This window comes from Camponotus floridanus, unplaced genomic scaffold, assembly GCF_003227725.1.
Source record: "Camponotus floridanus strain SB8 unplaced genomic scaffold, Cflo_v7.5 scaffold28, whole genome shotgun sequence".
NCBI lineage: Eukaryota > Metazoa > Arthropoda > Insecta > Hymenoptera > Formicidae > Camponotus > Camponotus floridanus.
The window spans coordinates 1,030,801-1,052,756 of NW_020229414.1; the positions used below are offsets into that span (position 1 = coordinate 1,030,801).

Here is a 21,956-nt window from a genome sequence, read left to right on the forward strand (position 1 = left end):
AAAACGCGTGTTTGGAAAAATAAGAAATCGATAAAATCCTTCTCTTATATAACTCTCTGAAAGAATAAGAAAGAAACGAAAGAGAGCTGTTCATTTATTTCTGAATAGAACAGAATATCTAATTTTTGTAAATTATTCTATAACGCGATAACGTATTATTCCATTTTAATTTTGATAATGTTATTTAAAAAAATTTAACTTCCTTCTTTTCACTTTGTAGAAATTAAAATGACGTATCTTCATCGAAGAAGGCAAGTATATCTTCGGATAGATTCAATCATCTCTGCGATTGCTGGGACCAAACGATTGAGAGAGATCAGTGAGAAGGAAAGAGAAAGAAAAAGAGAGAGAGAGAAGGAGAGAGAAACAAGGCGAGAAAGGGTTTAGGCCGCTGTGGAAATCTAAATCGTCGAGAGAGCACCGGGCTGTGCGGGCCGCGCGGACACAATTACCGGGCGGCGAGTGTCGAGGAACCCCTTTTATATATTAATAGTCGAGATAGCCGCCTATGTATGTGTCGCGTTTATACCGAGAGGGCCACCTCGGTTAGGACGATAGTTGGGAGCCAGGGGGGAGAGCGGTCCCGGAGGATCGTTGTCGGCAAATGGTAGGGGCGGAAAGAGGGGGTCGTGCGAGAGCGAGAGGATTCGAGAGGCTCGTACATCCGATCGAGGGAGATCGAGCGATCGGATTCGCGGGGTGGCAGAGGGGGAAGCCGAGGGGGGGCCTCGAAATGATAGATACGAGGCCGGGATAACGCGCTGGACCCCTTGCATCTACACACGATAGCCTCAGTTTCAGTTCGGTCACTTGCTCCTTCTAGCAGTAGATAGTGGTGCGCTTCTTTGCATTCTAGAGGAAGAGGGTGAGATAGATTAGCGGAGAAAAAAAGACGAGTTGAGAAAAAGTGGAAAAGTTAGAGAGTGCAATGATACTTTAGAAAGGGAAAAAAGAGAAAGGAAATCGAGAACGAAAGAAAGAAGGAGAGAAAAAGAGAAACGGAGAACGTAACAAGGGTAAGGAAGAGAGCAATTACGAAGAAATAGATCGTAACAATAAGTCGGAGGGGTGCAAGATTACGAGAGGACGACGTTCCGGATCATTTCATCGAAGATATCCACCGGAAAACTTCAAATCTGTCCCTTTATCTCGCGAATATCTTCCTGATCTTCTTCGTCATCCCTCGTCGGCGGTGCGCGCGAGGGGATGACTCACGACGGTGGTCCAAGACGAGAATTGTGAAACGCGTTATTTTCAATAAATACACGCGTAATATATACATATATAGATACGACATATCGTCATGGCAGAACGGAGGTGACCGGATGCCGGGCGGTGCAGTGATTCGATTGATTCGCTCAAGAGTGTTCGTGGCTTCCACCGAACTTCCGAGTGCCGCGTTAAGTGAATGTACGTGTACGTGCGTGCGTTTGTGTCTCTTGCTGCGTGCGTACGTGCGTGCTTGCGTGCTTGCGAACCAGCGTCAATCGGGGCCTTATACAGTGATCCCTTAGGCACTCTTGTGTACGTGCGGCTTACGAAGGAAGAAAAGGCGGTGAGTTTATCCGAAGTGGTCCATCCAAGAGAGCATCATCGTCGTCATCATCGTCGTCATCGTTCTCGTCATCAGCCCCATCTGCGCGCTGTCGCATTTCAATCAGCGTAGCACAGAGGAAATGACAGCCGGACGCGCGCGCTTCATTGAGCTTTCTTCGATCCTTGCGATAGGGAATCGCAGGGATTGATCGATATCAGGGTAAGACCGGATGATCATTCATTCACGAGGCTGAATAGCAATTACGAATTTGGTGATTTAGCGGAACAGATTTTTCAATCGGAATATTACATTATTTTAATGCTGACTGCAATTTAATTAATTCTCCGATTCGAATCGTCATATGGTAAAGTTAAAAAATATTATTAGTAACAATTGATTATCTGAGGATTTTACATTCAAATAGTATAATAGTGTAAATAAAAAATAAGCTATTAATCCCTTAAATTATCCCTTAAAAATCCCTTTTGATAAATTATCTTTTGATAACAAATGAAATATGAAAATATAAAATATATGAAATAAATATAAAATATATAAAAATGGAGTACATTATATGTCTTTCATAAAATGCACTTATTGATAGATAAATATTTCATATTAAAAATAATCGAGTCATCGAATTATGCGAAACTATATTATGCAGCATTAATATTAATGACACTTTACACTTTTTTGTTTAAAAATATGCTATTATGTCCAAAAATTCTTCCAGATATACGAAATCTTCTTTGCATTTGCATTTCATAACAGGTTCGATCAGTTGAGATCGCGTCAGAGAAATCTACGTCATAGTGAAACACGTCATCTCCGCTACCATTTCTCTTATCAGGCATAGCTATTATACAATCGCTAGTATAGACACGATTACAGCCTTAATTTGGTCAGGTACATAAATATAGATGATTCTTGAAATTGATTTTAAAACTCGAACTTCTAAAAATCGAATTTTCATACAACACTCATAAATATTTATTAAATAAAACTGTTAAATCTGTCGCGACGATAATTTTGTTAAATTGACAGATTATAAATTATCTATAATTACAATATTTGAAAATATGTGTGTGAGTGAGATTGCCAAGTCTTTACAAAGCAGAACGATAAATTTGTAATGTTATTTATAAATTGTCTCTCTTTCTATTTTCATTGTTGCAATGCAAAAAATTTAAAATACGCACAAACATACTTAAAAACATAATTTCCTCATTATTTTCTCGTACATCTTATAAATAAAACAACGTAAAATGCATCATTTATACATATATGCATTGCATCAATAAAATTTCAATTTCCATCGCGGAGAGCATTTAGTTGAAATTCCACAAACTAAGTAACATCTTTGCAGAATTTCAATCATCTTCGATAAATATCGTTATTGATTTTATTGGATATTATAATGAGTAACATTGTTGAAAATTTGTGACATCTTTGAAAGCATGCAAAATTTTCACACGTCTATTAAACTCAATAAAAAAATGTAAATACAATTTTCAATATTTCTCCTGTTATTCTTACAATATTTATCACGAATATATACTTTAATAGACATCTTTTTGATGCAATTTAACAGATATATTTCCTTTTTATATGAGTTGCAAAATTTACACGCGACAAATTATACATTATTAAATTATGGATTCTTAAACGCATTAAGAAATTAGATATTATTAAAAAAGAAAAGTACAATAAAACTTTTAGCGAGAGAAAATAAAAAACAAGAAAAATATGCAATTTCTGTAAAACTGCAGAAGATCCTACGGTATGGAATGCGTAAGAAGTATCGCGTAGGCGCGCGGATTCGCATGCGAACACGCAGATGACAAAAACAGCGGAGACGATGAAGTGGGAGATCGTGCACGGGGAAGAAAGAGAGGGATAGGCAGAATGCGAAGGCGTGCGAAACGGAATGACATTGTTTGCACTCGTGACGTCATCCGTAATTGTAACGAACAATGAGAGGCGCGAGCGTGCACATGCGTGCGTACGCACTCGCGTACCGTATGTTCTCCGAGTTCTAGAATTACCTGACGCCAACTATAACCCGTTAAATAAAAAAAATGTCAACCTTTTGTGTGTATTCGTGTGGGATTACAAATTGAAGAAACCGCCTGCGTAATTAGGATTTGTATACGTTATATAAAGACACAATAAGAGAGTATGATTTAATTATCACAGTATGATTTAATTATCTATTATTGTTCTACTTTCAAAAAAGGAAATATTTTTTTATTCTTGTAAAAAATATTGATAAATATTGTTGATTAAATTATCAAATTATCATTATTGATTATTTTATTAGGAATAAATTATATTATTAATCGAGATTATACTGTAATAAGAATCGAAATCTCGAACAAGATGCTATTGTTTATTGCTAATCGTTTTGATACAGAACAGATTACAAATTAATGTTACTTATCTCGTACAAATTCTAATTAATGGGATTTTATTTCAGTTGAGATTGATAAGAGAATATGAATTTGATTTATTGATGAAAACAAGTTAAGCTGGATCCGTTTGCCATTACAATTCTCCAAAGAATAGCATTCGAGTTAAGTTATGACGTTCATTCAAAATACGACAATTACGAAGCAAATGGATCAACTATTTTGTATGCATATCGTTATCAGTCATACGAAATTATACGAATATGGCGTACCTTATTGCATGCAAAGTTACATTATCAGTTTGCTTATGAGATTATTAGCTTCAATTTATAAAATTATAAACATTTTACATCATCAAAGATATTTCAAATTACTTGCAGATCACGATCACGCCACATCCTAATAAAAACTCTACAGGTTGTTTCCAGAAGATAATAAATAAAATCTTGGCAATCTTGGCATTTTAAATCTTTTTTTCATCTTTATCAATACTTGATGAGAGAAATAACAGTAAAAGGAAAAAAATTCAAAGATAAGATAGAAACGTGTGCACTACACGATGGCTTGATTATTGACGATTTCGTGACAATATTAATTTGTCGACAAGCACGTAGGCATGTCCCCAGGCAGCAAAGTCTGTTCAAACAGATTTTGCCAATTTCTGCTACAAATTTTTGTCGACAGTAAGATTGCATATTGTATAAAAAATTTGTTATATCAAATAATGATAACAGAATGTCAGTAGAAATGTTACAAAACCTGTTGACATAATTTGATAGCAGAAACTAAACAGGATTTGTTTAAAATGATCATAGCAGATTGGTGGCAAAAATCTAGCAAGATCTGCGCAACACAGTTTGATATTAGATTGATTGCAGAAATCGAGCAAAATCTGAGTAATGCAATTTGATGTCAGATTGTTGGCAGAAATCGAACAGAAGTTGTATAAAATTATTATAGAAGATTGGCGACAAAAATAGAGCAGGACCTGCGCAAAACAGTTTGATGTCAGATTGATTGCAGAAACCGAGCAGGATCTGCGCAATGAAATTTGCAATCAAATTCTCAGCAGATATCGAGTAGAACCTGCTGATATAACTGACAGCATTACAAGATGAGAAATATATAATAAATATTATGCATCTTACAGAAAGATTAAATATCAAAGAGTAATAAATGCTGAGATCGTTTACGAAATACAACATACAATGATAAATGACATGACATAACACATATAGATATTTTCTTTACTTTGTTAGTAGTTGATAACTGAATATATATTAGCTAGATACGCACAATGTATAAATAAAGTTACGCTCGCATGAGATTCTTACATCTATAAAAAATATAAAAAAAATTAAATTGCAATACGCAGTCAATTTATTGCAACTCATGGCAGCGGATGATCGTAATTTACGAATGAATTAAAAGCGAACAGAGAAATATGTTTATTTTCCTCTACTTATCATAGTCCACATCAAATGATGTAAATTTGAAATTACATGTTATTATTCTCAATTGCCGATAGGAACGCATTTCTACAAGTCGATGCATTTTGTTGAGATAATGTTTTCTGTGAATCTCGTTATTATTGTATTTATTCGATATATAATATCTGACATTTCATCTTTTATGAGAGTACATATACATTGGCCATAATAATTCATGCTAAATTGTTCTTTCATAAAATTTAACTGAATTTTATATGTATCAACTGAATTTTATTATTAACTTATTTTTCGATTCTAAGAAGAAGGCAAAAATTCAATCAATCTTTATTAATGATTGCAAAAACTATTTATAAGAATCTTCAAATAGACACGCTATTAAATCATTATTGTATGAGAATTTTTCTTTTCCTCATATGTAGTTTCAAACATGTTTCCGCATTCCAATTTTATATCTTATTTTTAAAATCTTGGCGAAGAATTGGCCTTTCTTTGTCTTATTACTTAAAAACTTGTGCTTTATCAAATTAAAAAAAATTAATAAAAAAAAAATTAAATACACCCTTTTAATTTAAAAGGACAGTTTTACTACTGTAGGAAGAACGCGCAATTCTTCTAACGTCAAGTGAGTGAGAAATTGCATTCTGCTCGCACTGTTGCATCTACACATTCCGACGCTGTGAAAATAATGCAACACATCTCGACGCTGTGAAAATAATGCTACGAAGATAATAGAAGATATGCGTACTCTTTTGTCGGAAGACGCGAAATCGAATCATTCCTTTTTACTTATCACATAAGCGTGCTTTTATTTATCTCTCTTTTGTTATTTTTACAATTTTTCCGGTACGCGTGTGTGTGTGCAAATTTTTCATATTTTATCGACGCACTTTACCGATGATCTAATTGTGGAGACCCAATCTAATTAGGTTAATAAGTTCGAATAAAAGCGATAAAAGCGCTCGGATTTTTTATTCATCATCCATTTACGTTATATGAAGATCGGGATTTAAGAAGCTCTCGATATATTTATGATTAATTAGAAATTTTTTATTGATTTATTTTAAATGTGTCTAAAGAAATACTTATATTTATGATTTTCTAATTTCGATTTTTGTTGATTATTTACGTTTTTAGATATGTGTTGAATAAGATTAAATTAATTTTAATTGAATTAATAAAGCAGATCCATATCGCAAATAGTGTCAGAGTGATGTAGAAAATAAATGTTATAGATGAAAAATTAAAATTTCAACAAGATTATTTACACTGAATTTAAATTCTTAAGTGGATATACATAAAATTTGAGAAAAACGTGAGGAAACTTATCGTATTATACAGATTTCAAAATGTAGAGCTCATAAGTAGTTATAATTGACGCGCACAAATGCAAACAAATTAATATCCCGAGTAATAAATCGTGTAAAATCCCGATCTTGAGAAGCTATAAGAATTGTTTCTATAACTATTGTAGTGAATAACATAAATCTTTGAAAGATCTATACAAGTTTTATAACAGTAAGAGGATTTCGCTACACTTTCTCTCTCGAGAAAAAAAAATGATGGGAGAAATATCCTTCGTCAACATCAACGTCAAGAAATAAATCCCCCATATCTGTTATCGTTAAACGATATTATTCAAGCCTCATCATTTTTTCAGATAACCGCCTCGCGATTCTAACATGTTTTTCCAGAGAAACGTTTCTTCGAAGACGAGGGGACGCGGAATTTGACCCTCGTGTCAGAATCCGCCGGCCTTATCTCCGTCGTGACGATTGTGCGCGTCGCACGCGGAAGCTAGCGAATAGCGAGCACTTACGATAGCGTGCACTATGAAGGGAATTTCGTTTGCAGAAAGAGAGAAGGAGAGAAAGAGAAGCGGCGAGGCGGACGAGCGTCCGGAGACTGCGGTAACGCGCTTGATCGAGAAGCGACGACGGCGGTGACTCTCGATCAGCCGAGAGAGGAGGAGGCGAGACCTCGACGAAGATGATGTTCGGTAGAATTAGACGAGAGGAGGTCTTCTCCGGCAATGGCTGATCGTCGCGATGCCCGCGGCCTATGAGTCGCTCTATCGCGCGGACGACGAAGACGACGACGACGACGACACCATCATCATCATCATCATCATCAAGTCAAGAGCCGATTCCGGGATCTACGCTGATCCCGTGATCGCGATCGTGACGTAGCGAGCGGACGAGGAACGCGGAGGATGAAGGGACGGTCCCTCGTAAACGAGGAACCGCTGCGTTGTCGCGAGTGAGTCGCGAGCGGTGCCGAGAAGTGTCACAGTCGCAGCAGCCAAGCTGCAGCGAGAGCGGCGAAGCGCGTGTCGAGGGAGAAAGAGATAACGGGAGAGTCAAGTGGACGCACGTCACTTCCGTAAACAATCATGAGGGTGAGTGAACGTCGACCTGCGTAGTGCCGTGAACGAACGAATCGGATTCTTCAGTGGAAGAAGTTTGCGTGATCAGACGAACGATTCGGGGGACTCGCGAAATGCGAAGTTCAATATTTGACTTTGGGCTACCTGCGGTGATTGTTCGAGATAACGATACTGTAAAGATTGTCAAATGTTTGACGAGAGGATCAGCGAAGATTAACTCGATTCTTTCGAGATAATAGTGGTGGGGTGAAAGTGAAGAGTCGCGAGTGGAAAAAGACCGATTGGGGCCAGACTGCGCGATCAAGTGAGTTTACTCTTTTTCCTATTTTTTTTTCTTTTTATCCTCAAATTTTCGCGATTGAGACACGATTCATGTCCTCCGAAGCGTCAAGGATCAAACTGATCGAGCGCGATACTCGGCGCTTTCGATAATCTCTCGAAGGGGATTCGGTCGGCGCTGATCAGACTCCATAAAATCGTACTCTCGATACGACATGCGACATGAAATGCGACCCGTTCGTTCCAGCCGGATGGAAATCGGCATCTCGATCCCGATCAACCGCGATTCGCTAATACTCTTAATGATATCGTGCGCGATCCTGGATCCCCGAACGACCAGATTAGCGTTCTAATACGTGTCCGAATCGTGGAAAGCTCGTCGCTCTCGCAAAACAGGCCGATTCGACACGCTCGGGGTTACATCCGATCCAGTGTCCAGGCGGCAGAGGGACGGCAGGAGGACGAGGAGGCGAAGGAGGAGGACGAGGACGAGAAGGTGGAAGAGAAGGAGGCGGGGGTGGAGGTGACGAGAAGAGAGCAGGCAGCGCCAAGGAGGAGGAAAGACTTCCTCGGCGCGCGGTCCAACGAAGACGGGCGGGAAACGTGCGTTTGTAATTCGGCGTGGCTGCCTTCGAGGATGAGCGACGGCGGTCATGCCGTGTAATTCGAAGGTGTACCACGCATCGTGCACGATCGTCGCCGTCGTCGTCATCGCCACCGCCGCCGCCACCGCCGCCGCCGCTACCACCGTCGTCGTCGTGGTGAAGCTGAGATTGAGACACGGCAGAGTCGCAGAGACACCGCCGGAAAGATGAGCTCGATCGACTTCGACGAGGTGCTGGTACACGTGGGAGAGAAGGGCCGATACCAGAACATCATGTACTACTTGCTGTGCATACCCGCCACCCTGCCGGCCGCCTTCTTGGCGTTCTCGCAAGTAAGCGCTCCTGTCTCTTGTTATGCTTCGTTTCAGGAGGTTTGAGGGTGGTTGCAGAAACCAAGATTGAACGCTGAATGAAAATCGCGACTCAATATTTTTAAAAATTGCATTCTTAATTCAAATAGTTTCGAATATATGAATATTCCTCTGAGATTTTTTTTAATATAATTAAATTATTATATTAGATTATTATGCAGATTATTATACAGATTATTAATCTTTCGAAATTAGTCGAAAAATTTTGATAATGATTTCTTTTTGATTATTTATATAATATGATGGTAAAAATTATTGTTTAATATTCTATATTAAAAAATTTTACAATAATTTATATCTTGAAAAAACATAAATTGCGAAATTACAACGCGTAAGATAAATAAATAGATTTAATTGGTAAATTGAAGCATGTCGTTATAATTAACATCGCGGTATTAAATTATGTCAACAGTTTTGCTAACAGATAAAACATAGTTACTGCTATTACGTGCGCATTTTAATGCAGAGAAATTTCACGAAAATATAATTTAATGCATAACTTGACAATTTACTCTCTTGAAATATAAAATGTACGAAAACAAACAATAAATTAATAATATCGCAGGTATTTAAATTCATAAAATATCAAACGTATTTATATTGAATTTCACGGAAATAAAGTCTATTGAATTAACGAAATTAGATTAAATCGAGGCAATATTACAAACAGTATCAGATGCGAAATACATCCGAGTTATCACACATTTTTTATTTAAGACTTTCAATTTCGGAACAGGTGTTCGTGAGTGCCTCGCCAGAACACTGGTGCAGGATACCGGAGTTGGAGAACCTGACGGACCTGATGTCGTTGGAGGAGAGGAAGGCGCTCTCGCTGCCCTACTCGGTCAAGTCTGACGGCAGAAGGATTTACTCCAAGTGTCAAATGTACGACGTGAATTACACGGAGATAATCGATTCGTGGCTGCAATACGTCGACGATCCGCAGAACGTCACTGACGGCACGTCGCTGCCGACCACGTCGTTTCGTCCGTCGACGAGCCGATCGCCGCCGGTCAGCAACCCCGACTGGCCGATCAGCAAGTGCCGGTACGGATGGAACTACGACACCAGGGACTACGACAGCACCCTCGTGACCGAGGTAAACTCGACTTTCTCTCTTTCACCTCTCTTTGATAGAGAGAAGGACAGAGAGAACGAGAGACTGCATGCTGCTCGCTCGTCGAAGCGACTGTTTCCGTCATGAGGCACTCGAGACATTCGTGTCTCGCACTGATTGCGTGTGGGCAATGGCAGTTTCTGCGGATTGTTTGGATGGCTTTAATGTAAGAGAAAATCCGAACGCTAATTTTTAAATTTAATTCCTTGATAAAGAAAAGAATTATTCTTTGACGATGAATAATCGCGTAAAGAAATCAATACAAGGGATATAAAATTATAAAAATCAAAGAGTATACATTCTGCGTTCTTTCCTCTTACAGACATGCCTAATTTGCTAGTAATAATGTTGTTATGTGTCGTTACGCAAGTATAATATATGTTGTAAAGAATTTAAATCATTGCGGGTAATTTCGACTTTACGAGTCGAATGGCTGCGTATTTCTCAAATACAAAGTACATGCCTATAAAAGAAACCTGTGAAACGACGCGTAATAATGGCGACTATAATTGCTGAAAAATTACGAAATGTTGATTTACTTGTTTCCATCGTCTACCGTCAAATTGAAATTATTCAATTCGCATTAATTTACTTCTTCCTCGATGACAAATTAATTTTATATTAATAAAATTATCGTTATAAAAAAATTATAAAATTTTATCGTTATAAAATTATTATAAAATTATTATAAAATTATTATAAAATTAATTTTAAAATTAATAATAAAATTAATTTTATAATGATAAAGATCTCTTATTATATGCTTGAAAGATGGAACGAGAAATTTCTTTTTTCGCAAATTCGCAAAAAGAGAAAGAAGCGATTCTCTCGCGCGAGTAACTTTGATACATTGTAGCGCGAAATATGGCACGACGATTTGCTTAATATTCCTACTATTCGGCCTTAATCATCATCAGCGAATTTCTTCCTTGCATAGCATCGGATTTCACCCACGTCGCCTTGGCCTTTGACTTCGTAGCGCTGTCCCAGTGACGATTGTGCATCGCGCTGAGCTTCTGCGGTCCCGTTCGCGGAACGAAATTACGTGTCTCCGTGACGATCTCTCATTTTTCCGTGAAGTATTTGTCGACGATGATGGGAACGATTGGCGCGAACGGATTAAACGGCGGAGAGCGGATTACGCGCGATTAGGTCCGATTAAGCGCGATATCGTGAAATCAAATGTTGAGAGACGTATCATTCCCGCGTTTATTATCTCACCGCGATTTCCATCATTGTCGTAAAAAAAAAAGTTCCCACCGCTAGAGGATTATATTAAAAGAGGAAATAAGATTTTTCACGATGATTAATATTATTCAGTAAAAAAAAAATAATACTTCTTATCGAATGTGATGAGATTAAAGAAGGAAATTGGCCTATTAAAGAATAGCGTGCTTGCAACTAACTACGCGAAGCAATTTTTCCAACATGATGTGTGAGATTAAAAGTGCGCAAAATTAGCATGTCTCAAAGCAGTCTTATTCCTCAGCGATTCGTCACATCCTCTGTCTACAACGAGAATCATTCGTCTCGCTTGCATGAAATCCTCAATGTCGCTCGTAAACATATTTATTATGAAGATTACGTTTCCGCTATCAAGTGCGCAAATGCGAGAACGATATTTGAGAAAATGCGAATTTGCATTTTTGACACTTTTTTTTTACCAAAATTATTTTATATATAGATGCGGATCACGTGCGATTTATTTTACTTCCGAGAGCACCGCCTCGCGCTATATTTGTAATTTTACATCTTGTTTTCGTCGCAAAACGTCACATCTTGCAGAAGACCAGGCAAGTCCGCGTTTAATCAAGTTAACACCACGTATCGCGTTTCCGAAAGAAGTCGTAACAATTTTCCGCCGTACATTTAAATATTGAAGAAAACAGCTGGACCCTGGAACTGGGTAAACTTCGCTGTCATGTAGCAACAGTCGTAAGTGTTCATTAAGACATTATTAAATTGCCACAATTAGACAACGCGACATGAACTGTTGACGTAACGGGGATCGCAATGCACGGGGTCGAAAATCTGAACGTTCTTTTTGTGTTCCTCTTTTCTTTTATTCAGTTCTACTAATCTTATTAAGCCGATTGAATCATAATTTTATAGCGGGCATCGTTTAAGAAAATTATTAACTGATGATGAATTTGAATATTGATTACGAGATAACGGCTATAAAATTTTGCATAGAGATAATGCATGACTGGAAATTTCACGGCAAATCCGCATTATCGAAACAGCGAAACAGGGATGCTTTTTTTAAAAGTAAATACGTCTCGAAATTGTATGGGCTGTATTTATTTTACCTATCTATATAGTCACGGATATTATCTGCGTGAATTCGTTCGTTTATATGACGCCGCTTATGATAAATCAGAGAATTATTATTAATTTTCTCCGTGCATTCCTCAAAATATCTGATAAGCGCGATGTTAAACCTCAGTATCGCATTTATGTTTATTCTATATTTATTCGTTCTCTCCAATGTTTACGCGCCCTGTTGTCGGTTTTTATTCAGTAGAATTACATGAATTACAACCACTGCATTTCCGTCCTTTTAATTAATCATCCGTAAAATTTATTTAACCGACGTGAAATACAACGGCCGAATTTAGCTCTCTTTTGTAGAGAGATTTAATTTAATACGATAAACGCGTGGGAAATAAATTTATTTGTAAATGTGTCCTACGCGAGATGCTACATTATTATCGAATTAGGGAATAAATTATTATTGGAATTGTGAAAAATTTATTGCTTTTACGGTTTTTCGGATTTAAAGAGGATTATTATATGTAACAATTTTCTATAAATTATTATAAATGATATGAGATTTTAAATTCTGGATGAAAAAAATAACTGATAATTTGCGTCATGCGTGGATGACATAAATAATTGATGAGTAAATTTTTCGAAATCTCGAGAAGAGTAACGTTTCGCGTTAACGCACGGATTTCTAAGATACCGTCAAAGGGTCGATTCGCAAGAATTCAACAACGAGAATCATCAACAGGTGAACAAGGTTGATGAGCGACCGAGTGACTGGCCGATAGGTTGCAGCTCTGGTGGCGTCAGCAATTGCCGACCAATTTACCTACCCCCGCATCCGGTCATGTGATATGTCACATCAAACGCCTCGCACAAACTGCCAGCTCTCTTCATGTAGAGGGTATATGTTCCTACGTACTTGGTCACTACCGGATTCAACGTGACAAGCTTCCGTTTTTTTTTCTTCTTTTTCTCTCTTTCTATCTTTTTCTTTCACATTTTCACGTGTTTTTTTTCGCTTTTATCTTTTTTATTGAATATTCAACGAGATATAGTATAATTTGCATTTTTAAAAATAACTAATGATATTATTAAAGACATCAATGTGCAATGTGTGTATGTGTATTTTTAAAGTGTCATTCGAAATTTTCCAATTATTTAACTTTCCTAAATATTTACTTGATTAGCATCACTTAATTAGCACGTTTCGTTAGAACGAGATGAAATTATTATCTTAAAATGCTTATCCGATTTAAATTTTTTTTTCGGATGTGTTTGTTTATATATCGGACGAGGGAGAAACAAGAGGCCAGAATGGCAAAAAAAACGCGTGGGCATTCGCCTTGTATCCTTTACTTCCGATCCGATGATTTATTGTGCTCGATTTAGGAGCTCCACTCTAATGACACTAGGCCGCACGAGACCGCGGAACAGGTCATTGTCTTTTCCGTGTCGACATATGACAAGCGGCCAAGACGAATATACCACAATATCCGCCACTTCCTCTCTCCCTCCGCCTGAATTTAATTTATAGCATGCTAAAATAATTTATATACATATTTCGTAATTTATATCACATTTATGCGTAATTTACATCGGTAGCCTCTGCTGTATATATTTATAAGGCCATTATAATTACAATTAAATTGATTTAGCCTTCAAAAAATATATTTTCGGTAATTCTATTATCGTAAATGACATAATAACACCGATTATATGTAAACTATCTTTTATTATTAGTATCATTTTCCGTAGTTATTTTTTTATGCATTTATAAAAAATAGCTTTTGCTAACTTGTTATTTGCAGTAACTGGACAAATCATTTTCTAAAATTAATAAAGTTTTCTCTTGCTTGTTCTATCTTGATTTCTCGGACTACCGTCATTTTGAATATCACGCGGACCAGCAAGCATCTTAATGGATTATGAATATGCATGGATACGTGAGAATGCTTGAAAATCGCTGACTTTAGATTGATGTTCAATGATCTGAATAAAAAATCCTATATTAAAACGAAAGCATATACGCAATAGATTACGAAATTCTTCATCTTAAATCAACAACGAAAATAATTTAGACTATAGAGATTAAATTAGACTATATAATTTAGACTATAGAGATTAAAAACATCCATTGCACAAAAAAATTAAGTTATTTATACTTTGTAACAAACACACAAATCAATCATACTAATATCTTTTCTAAGAATTTTTAATATATGTTTTTAATATATGTTTTTTTCAAAGTCACATTTAATGTGACTGATTTAATTTCAAAGTCACATTAATATATGTTTTTTTCAAAGTCACGTTTAATATATGTTTTTTTCAAAGTCACAAAGTATTTTAATTCATTATGTGAAAGATACATCGTGATTATCTCGTAATCGAAACAAAGCATAAAGCAAAGCAAGCATCATGGAAATAATAAAAGGGGATGAATAAAACGAACAAGTGCAACATACGATAGAAAATGATAACGATACAGAATGGAAAATAGAAGGGTAGGATTTACTTATCTTTGCGTCATATGTTTGCATAAATCCGAGACATGTAAATTCGCGGTTCGCGTACATCGAGTTTATAAATAATGGCTGTGATCTTATTGTTACATGAGTATCGTGTGATAAATAGAAACTTTTGAGTATTGTGCTATTATTTGAAGTTCAGTGTACGTGGAAAAATGCATCACAGATTTAATTTGATTAATTAAATCTGTGATGCATTTTTCCACGTACTTTTTTTTTCCTATCTTGTGATTCCTATACTTTGCAATAAATTACATGTAATTATGCCGTATGTATTTTATCGAATTCAATATCGATTTCGAATCTGTGCAACAAATTGCATAAACAATCGCTAAAGCGAACGGTATCGCGGTCATATCAATATCAAGTGATTTCAAAGTGTGTCAGGGTGACAAAATACATATTATGTGTTATTAATGTCCTTATGGGCGGCGCGCACTGCCCTTGACAATAACTCGATAGCATCAGCGGGTGCTCTTCTGCCTTTCCGCGCAATTTATCTTTTGCGCGTTTCGCACAGACCTCGAAAGTCCGTGAGTGGCAATTTGCTTAAATCAAACTTCGTGTCAAAGCCATTAAAACGTACCGACAGACTTTATTTGTCGAAGCGCTAATAGGCACTCGATTAAGAGATTTTGTTTATTCAGCTCGTACGTGGGTTGTTTTTGCGAATAACATTAATTATATATCTTTACATCCGAGCATGTCAAAGATGTAAATCACGCAGTTGCATGTTATCTTTTAGGGAGAGAGAATTTTTGAAGAAAATACGCGCGATGCTCTATTTTCCTTATTTTATTCCTTATTTTTTTCAAAATTTTATCATTTCGCGATACCAATTTCGGATGCTAAATTATTCTAAACTGTTGTAAAGACACTTTTTCTTATAAAATTGATTAAGAATAATAAATACTTATCAAAGGCATCTCATTGGAATTTAATTGTCTTTAAATATAAATTTATATATATGAGAACGTATTTTTTTCAGTCATATTAAAAATTACAAAATTTGCGCAAATAACTCTTATGCATTTTATGTAACTCCTTCAGCAACATTCGGAAAAACAAGTTTATTAGAAAATGTAATTTTCCAGAACATATGTATACACAATTCTTTAATTAGTATCATATTAAAATGCAGTGTACACAGTAGGCGTCTATCGTCATCATTTGCATTGACAAACATACGCTCGTTGAGATGATCACATCGGTTTTGTCGCGCGAGATCGTGCACGAGAGAAAGAGAGACGGGGAAGTTTAAAGGGCGCAGAGGAAGGGGGACCGTGTTCCTCCTGTCAAACGAGGGTGATGGACACCTCTCACTGTGGGAAGCTTACCAATACACCTTGGCGTCCTTCGGACGAACACGCGCGTCCGCATGCGAGCTTGCAATTTACATGCAGACCTCGTACACGTACACGTAAGCGTGCTCTCCCCACTCGCGATAAACACGAGCGCATTTACGGTGGTAGCCTTCCGCGTGAACGCAACGAGATGAAACGCCTCTACCATCGCGCTGTACTGGTCCAGCGCAGCATCCCCTCCGCCCTCTCCCTCTTTCCAGCTTCCAACCACTGCTCCATTCTTTGAAGCGCGCACGCGGGTGCGTGTGTCATCCAGCGATGCTGGACCGACGAGCAAATGACGATCAACCGAATGACGCGTGTGTTCACACGCGTGCGAGCACGCAATCCGGTTCGTCGCTAATGTTGGCGCACAGCCCGCCGCATGTACGCCATTGTAGCGGCTGTATAGAGCACTTTATGACGTTTACCGTCAATGTCAGCGAATATCCACCATGACTTTGTGGCCAATCTGTGCACTTATGAATTTTTTAATTTAATTCAAATTTTTTATATAATTTAAGAAAAGTTTTCGTATCAAATTCTAAAGTACAAGATATGCCTGCATAAGCTTAGATTATCATCCTAGACAGCCATATGCTACATGAATTTTTATAGTATTTTTGTAGAATGCGAGTTCTAATTTAATTTAAAAATCTCTTTAATGCATTCTAATATTATAGCACTTGTATTCTTATATCGTGACGCAAATCGTGAGATACATGTCGATTATATCTTTATAAAATTTGAAAATCATCAAAACAGTTCGCAATCAAAACAGTTTGCAATTGCATATCATGTGTATTATATACATATGTATACGAAAAGAACGATAGCGGAGCAATGACTTCTTCGCTTCCCGCGATATCGATTTATCTCCTCGAGTTGTTATATGTCGATATTTATAATCTAGTTAGTTGTGAGAATTCCGTTCTAATTGGAATCTTATTTGTATAGTAATTTTTTTCATACTCGACTGTTTGGCGTTCGATTAGATAAGCGAAGTGAAGAAGCTATGAAACACTTTGATTAATAAAAGCACGCATGCTTTTCTCGACTCAATTATTATCAATTAATAGCACACATAGTTTATGAATTATTTCTATTATAACTTAAACATAACATTAATAATATTTACGCTTGATATTTTTATATTTTATTATTTTTCATTTTCATTTCCATATTTATTATTGTTATGCCACTAATTGAAAATTATTCCTTCAATTGATTTCCTTGGTTCACTTTCGCCAATATGCAAAATATTAATATTCTTGTTGGCGAAGTAGTTTAATGGCATTCTATATCCACATAGCTAGATCTGGTATGTGACAACAGCTGGTGGCCTTCCACGTCGACGACTTTCTTCTACGTGGGAAGCCTCTTCGGCAACGTTGTGTTCGGTTGGATCGCCGATAAATGGGGCAGAAGAACGGCTTTCTTCGCGATTCTGTTTCTCGAGGTGATATTCTCCATCGCCACGAGCTTCAGTCCGAATTACGTGATCTACACCGCGCTGAGGACTGTGAATGGTCTCTTTTTTCCTGCCATTTATCAGATACCTTTTATACTTGGTACGTTAATCACACATAATTTAATTATATATAAAATTTAATTAGTTATATATAATTTAATTAGTTTAATCCAATTTTAAGTAAAAATGTTACTTTAAAGTTCGAGACATATTTATGATCCATCATCAAATTGTGATATGATGCATCATATCACAATTTATAATTTGACGAAAAACTTTAGACAAATTTGTTGAAAAAATTTAATTTTTAATTTTATATACATTGTGTGCAGAAACAAACATGTACGATTAAAAAATATACACAATATACATCATATACAAAATATACATCAAGATACATGTATATTCGAATATGCATAAAATCAAATTATAAATAGATGTATATTTTAAATTATTTATTCGCAAATTAAAGATCATTTAAAAGCGAACTTAAAAGGAGGAGAAAGAATCAGAAAGATTGCAACGTCTTTCTAAATAAAAGATCAACAAAGATTCTTCATGATAAATTTCATTATAGCTCTCGAGCTGATGGGACCAAGATATCGGACATTTGCCGGAATGGTAATCTGTATGTTCTTCGCTACGGCAATGTCTCTTCTGGCGTTGCTGGTAAGTGTCCTCATTCATAAAATGTGAAAAAGCAAAGTACAGCAATGTACAACAACGTTTCGTGATAAAAATCTCGACGTCGCGACACTCATATGATCGCGCGAGGCGACAGCTCGTGCACAATAAACTTAACGCGAGAGTACAACGCGGATCATTTTGCAAGCGATCTATCAGCGTGCATCATATGGTTCCAGCGTATGCAAATGCGAGTGATTCGCTGCATGCAAATAGAAACATTCAGATGTTCCTGAAGTGACGTGCGCGACAGAGATAATAAATTCGAAATAATGTTTTCACGCCGAATTGCGTTCTTAACTCTAAATTTAATAAAAGTTAAGATATTATAAATATAATTAAGATATCATAATTAAATATTTTAACAAAAATTAAATTAATATTATATATATTAAAATTATATGAAGAACTATATCAAAAATTATGTTAAGGAAATATTCATGGTGAAATTCCAAAATATTTATGTGACGCAAAAGAGGCCATAGAGATATAAAAGATTATTTTTTGTTTTCATTCGCTGGTACATGCTTTTATTTTTTCTTTCCGTCAGGGATATTTATTAAGGCACTGGTACACCTTATCGTTAGCCACATCGGTGCCTTTCATTCTTCTCTTCAGTTACTACTGGATCATCCCCGAGTCACCGCGGTGGCTTCTTAGTAAAAACAGAATAGACGAGGCGGAAGTAATAGTTCAGAATATGGCGAAAATCAATGGCAAAAAAGTGCCTAAGAATTTCCTCAGGAAAATGGAGGTAATTTTGTTTGATATTTAATTATTACAATACATATTTCTTCGCGAAGTTAGTTTACAATGTATAAACAATATATCCTATTTTTTCACTCTTTCAATATAATCGAGAAGATTGTATGAAATTTAGCGATCATTATTTGTAGATAGAAATATTAAAGAGGCAAGGAATATCGTGTAATGGTAAGAATTCCAACGACGGCAATATCGACATCGAGAGCGAGAACAGATCACCGCCAACATCCGCGACTCCCATGGACCTGATTACGAATCCGAATATCAGGAAAAAATTCTTTATTCTCGCTTTCGATTGGGTGGCGAATGCGGTGGTGTACAACGGACTGTCTTACAACACGACCAATCTAGGTGTCTCCGATTATTTGGCTTTCTTTATTGGTAAAATAATTCTTTTATCTAGATTTAATTATTATAAAAATTTCACGAATATATCCGAAATTTATGAGATTTTTTATGTTTATTTTCTACAGGAGGTATCGTAGAGATTCCATCGTACTTCATTACGTGGTACGCAATGGACAGATTAGGCAGACGATGGGTACTATGCGTGACCATGATGCTGGGTGGTCTCGCTTGCGTGTCGTGTATGTTCGTGCCCGAAGGTACTTTGTCGATTCATCTCTTGCTCTAATTCAAATCTCCGATAAAAAAAAGAGTAATTTTCTTTCCCAAACAATTCTATTCTTGAAATTAATTCAACAATTCTACTCTCGAAATTATTATTAATATTTTTTCATTTTTATTATATTTTTAATTATTTAAATATTTTTAATTCATTTTTTTAATAATAGCGAATATCTTTAAGAAGCGAAAATGCAGAACAATACAAAATAAATATAAATGTGTAATGCTATTACTTCGCGTTGCTCATCTCCATATTATTTGATTATCTTCGCGAGATTGAATAAAAATATTAAGCCGAATCGCGCTTCTGCGTCACGGCGGCCTCAAACGTCATTAGCTTATTGAATTCGTCATGATATTATCATACTTACACACGTTTAATATGAACGTGAATTACCGTCGTGCCGACGTCACAACGTTTATGAGTAAACGTTCGACCTGCTTATAAATTAGTTATTATCCGCACGCATAACTTCTCTTATTAGAAATCAACGAAACGCAAGTGTCAGATTTTTACGTCTTAAAAATGAATCAGCGGAAGAATTTAAGACAATGAAATGTGCGATTCTAATCAAGAGATTCAGGGAATATATAACTTATATACAACTTATAACTTATATACACGATCGGACTTTGTCGCAGCAGACGCGGTCTGGGTGACCGTAAGCCTGGCGATGATCGGGAAATTCGGTATCGCTGCGTCCTTCGCTGTCTTCTACGTCTTCGTCGGTGAGTTACTGCCGACCGTGCTAAGGTCTCAGGCGATGGGTATAGCTTCCTTCATCGCCGGTATCGGCCTCCTCACCTTTCCCTACATCGTTCATTTGGCGGTCTATTCGAGAGTCTTACCCCTGATCGTGATGGGCTCGCTGAGCCTTGCCGGCGCCTTCACTTCCATATTCCTGCCGGAAACGCTCAACATCCACCTGCCGCAGACGATCGAGGAGGGTGAGCAATTCGGGGCTGATTTCAAGCTGTGGTCCTGCCCGACGATACCAAAGTTAGTAATCTCGATCACGAAAATTGCAAGAAACAGAATTTCTTTTCAGGGAAAACATTTTCAAGGAACAATTTCAACGTAATTAAAATTATTCCTACAAACTTGCTTTATAATTATTTATGCTGTTATCAAATTAATCTCAATAACTTCATTTTTTTTATCAAGTAATATGATAAACATCAGTAAGACTGATTTTATTCGATTAATGATTAATTTGATCTCTTTCGTACTTATTAAATAAATTGATATTGGCGCTTCAGAAAAGGCAAGTCCGAAACCGTGCCATTGAGGTATCTGGTGAACGGTGGACCGGGTAGTCGCTCGTCTACCTCGAAGATCGCGACACAGGAAGTCGCGACACAGGAAATTGCGACTACATCGGAGAGCGAGAAGCTAGCTGCCGTACTGCCTTCGAAAGAAGAAGAGGCGAGGAACTTAAACGTGTCCAAGGGAGAGGAGACGAACATCGAGACAGTTGTCAGGTCGAAAACTTCTAGCGCGATAGTGGAAGTGAACGTGTGCCGGAAGTCGCAATGAGCCGAAAAAAAAGAGAAAAAAAAGAAAGAGAGAGAGAGAGAGACAATGTTATAAGTTGATTCTCTTTACAAACATTGTGTTATATAATTATCAGTATAGACACACACGCACATTGTATTTATTTTTCCATTTATTATAATGTACTTCCTTTGTAAAACCTGCCTGAGTTTGTCGACAACAGTGGCACGGCTCGATCCTTGTTTCTTTTTCTATGCTGCAAGAAAGTGTCCTATCGTCGCGATGTATGCGTGTGCGTGATTGATATGCGTATGGGTTCAGGATCAACGCCGTGAGAATTTTAGAGCGTAATGCCTATACTTTTTTTATGTTTTTGATTAGACGTGGATTTTGCATTTTGTCCTTATTAAACAAATCTTGTTGTGATTTCAATTAGCTTAAATAAAATATCTTAATACCTATATCGATGTGGGGATTGTGATGAGATTTTCCGAGAAAAATCTTGTCAGTCCATGCATGATCTATATTTTACACGCATTATAGTTCAAATGCTGAAATAAAACACATTTACATCGTCGATTTTGCAATATTATGATGCAAGTAGAAAATTACACAAGCGGCCAG

At 36.8% G+C, this 21,956-nt stretch overlaps 1 protein-coding gene across 1 annotated transcript; it reads left to right on the forward strand.

Annotated features, from left to right (window-relative positions):
• The first annotated feature begins 677 nt into the window (after positions 1–677).
• LOC105248887 (organic cation transporter 1) lies at positions 678–21,909 on the forward strand. The gene is made up of 10 exons (XM_011253930.3): positions 678–1,756; positions 7,248–8,995; positions 9,771–10,133; positions 17,603–17,861; positions 18,339–18,430; positions 18,996–19,199; positions 19,342–19,591; positions 19,684–19,815; positions 20,483–20,837; positions 21,098–21,909. Exons 2-10 carry the CDS (start codon positions 8,870–8,872, stop codon positions 21,372–21,374), a joined length of 2,058 nt encoding a protein of 685 aa, XP_011252232.2. The 5' UTR covers positions 678–1,756; positions 7,248–8,869; the 3' UTR covers positions 21,375–21,909.
• The last annotated feature ends 47 nt before the right edge of the window (positions 21,910–21,956 follow it).

Excerpts from the sequence above, each read along its gene's own strand:
- LOC105248887 (XM_011253930.3), top strand. The coding sequence starts at position 8,870 with ATGAGCTCGATCGACTTCGACGAGGTGCTGGTACACGTGGGAGAGAAG. Across the intron at positions 17,862-18,338 it reads TCAGATACCTTTTATACTTG|CTCTCGAGCTGATGGGACCA; the intron begins GTACGTTAATCA and ends ATTTCATTATAG. Across the intron at positions 19,592-19,683 it reads TTATTTGGCTTTCTTTATTG|GAGGTATCGTAGAGATTCCA; the intron begins GTAAAATAATTC and ends TATTTTCTACAG.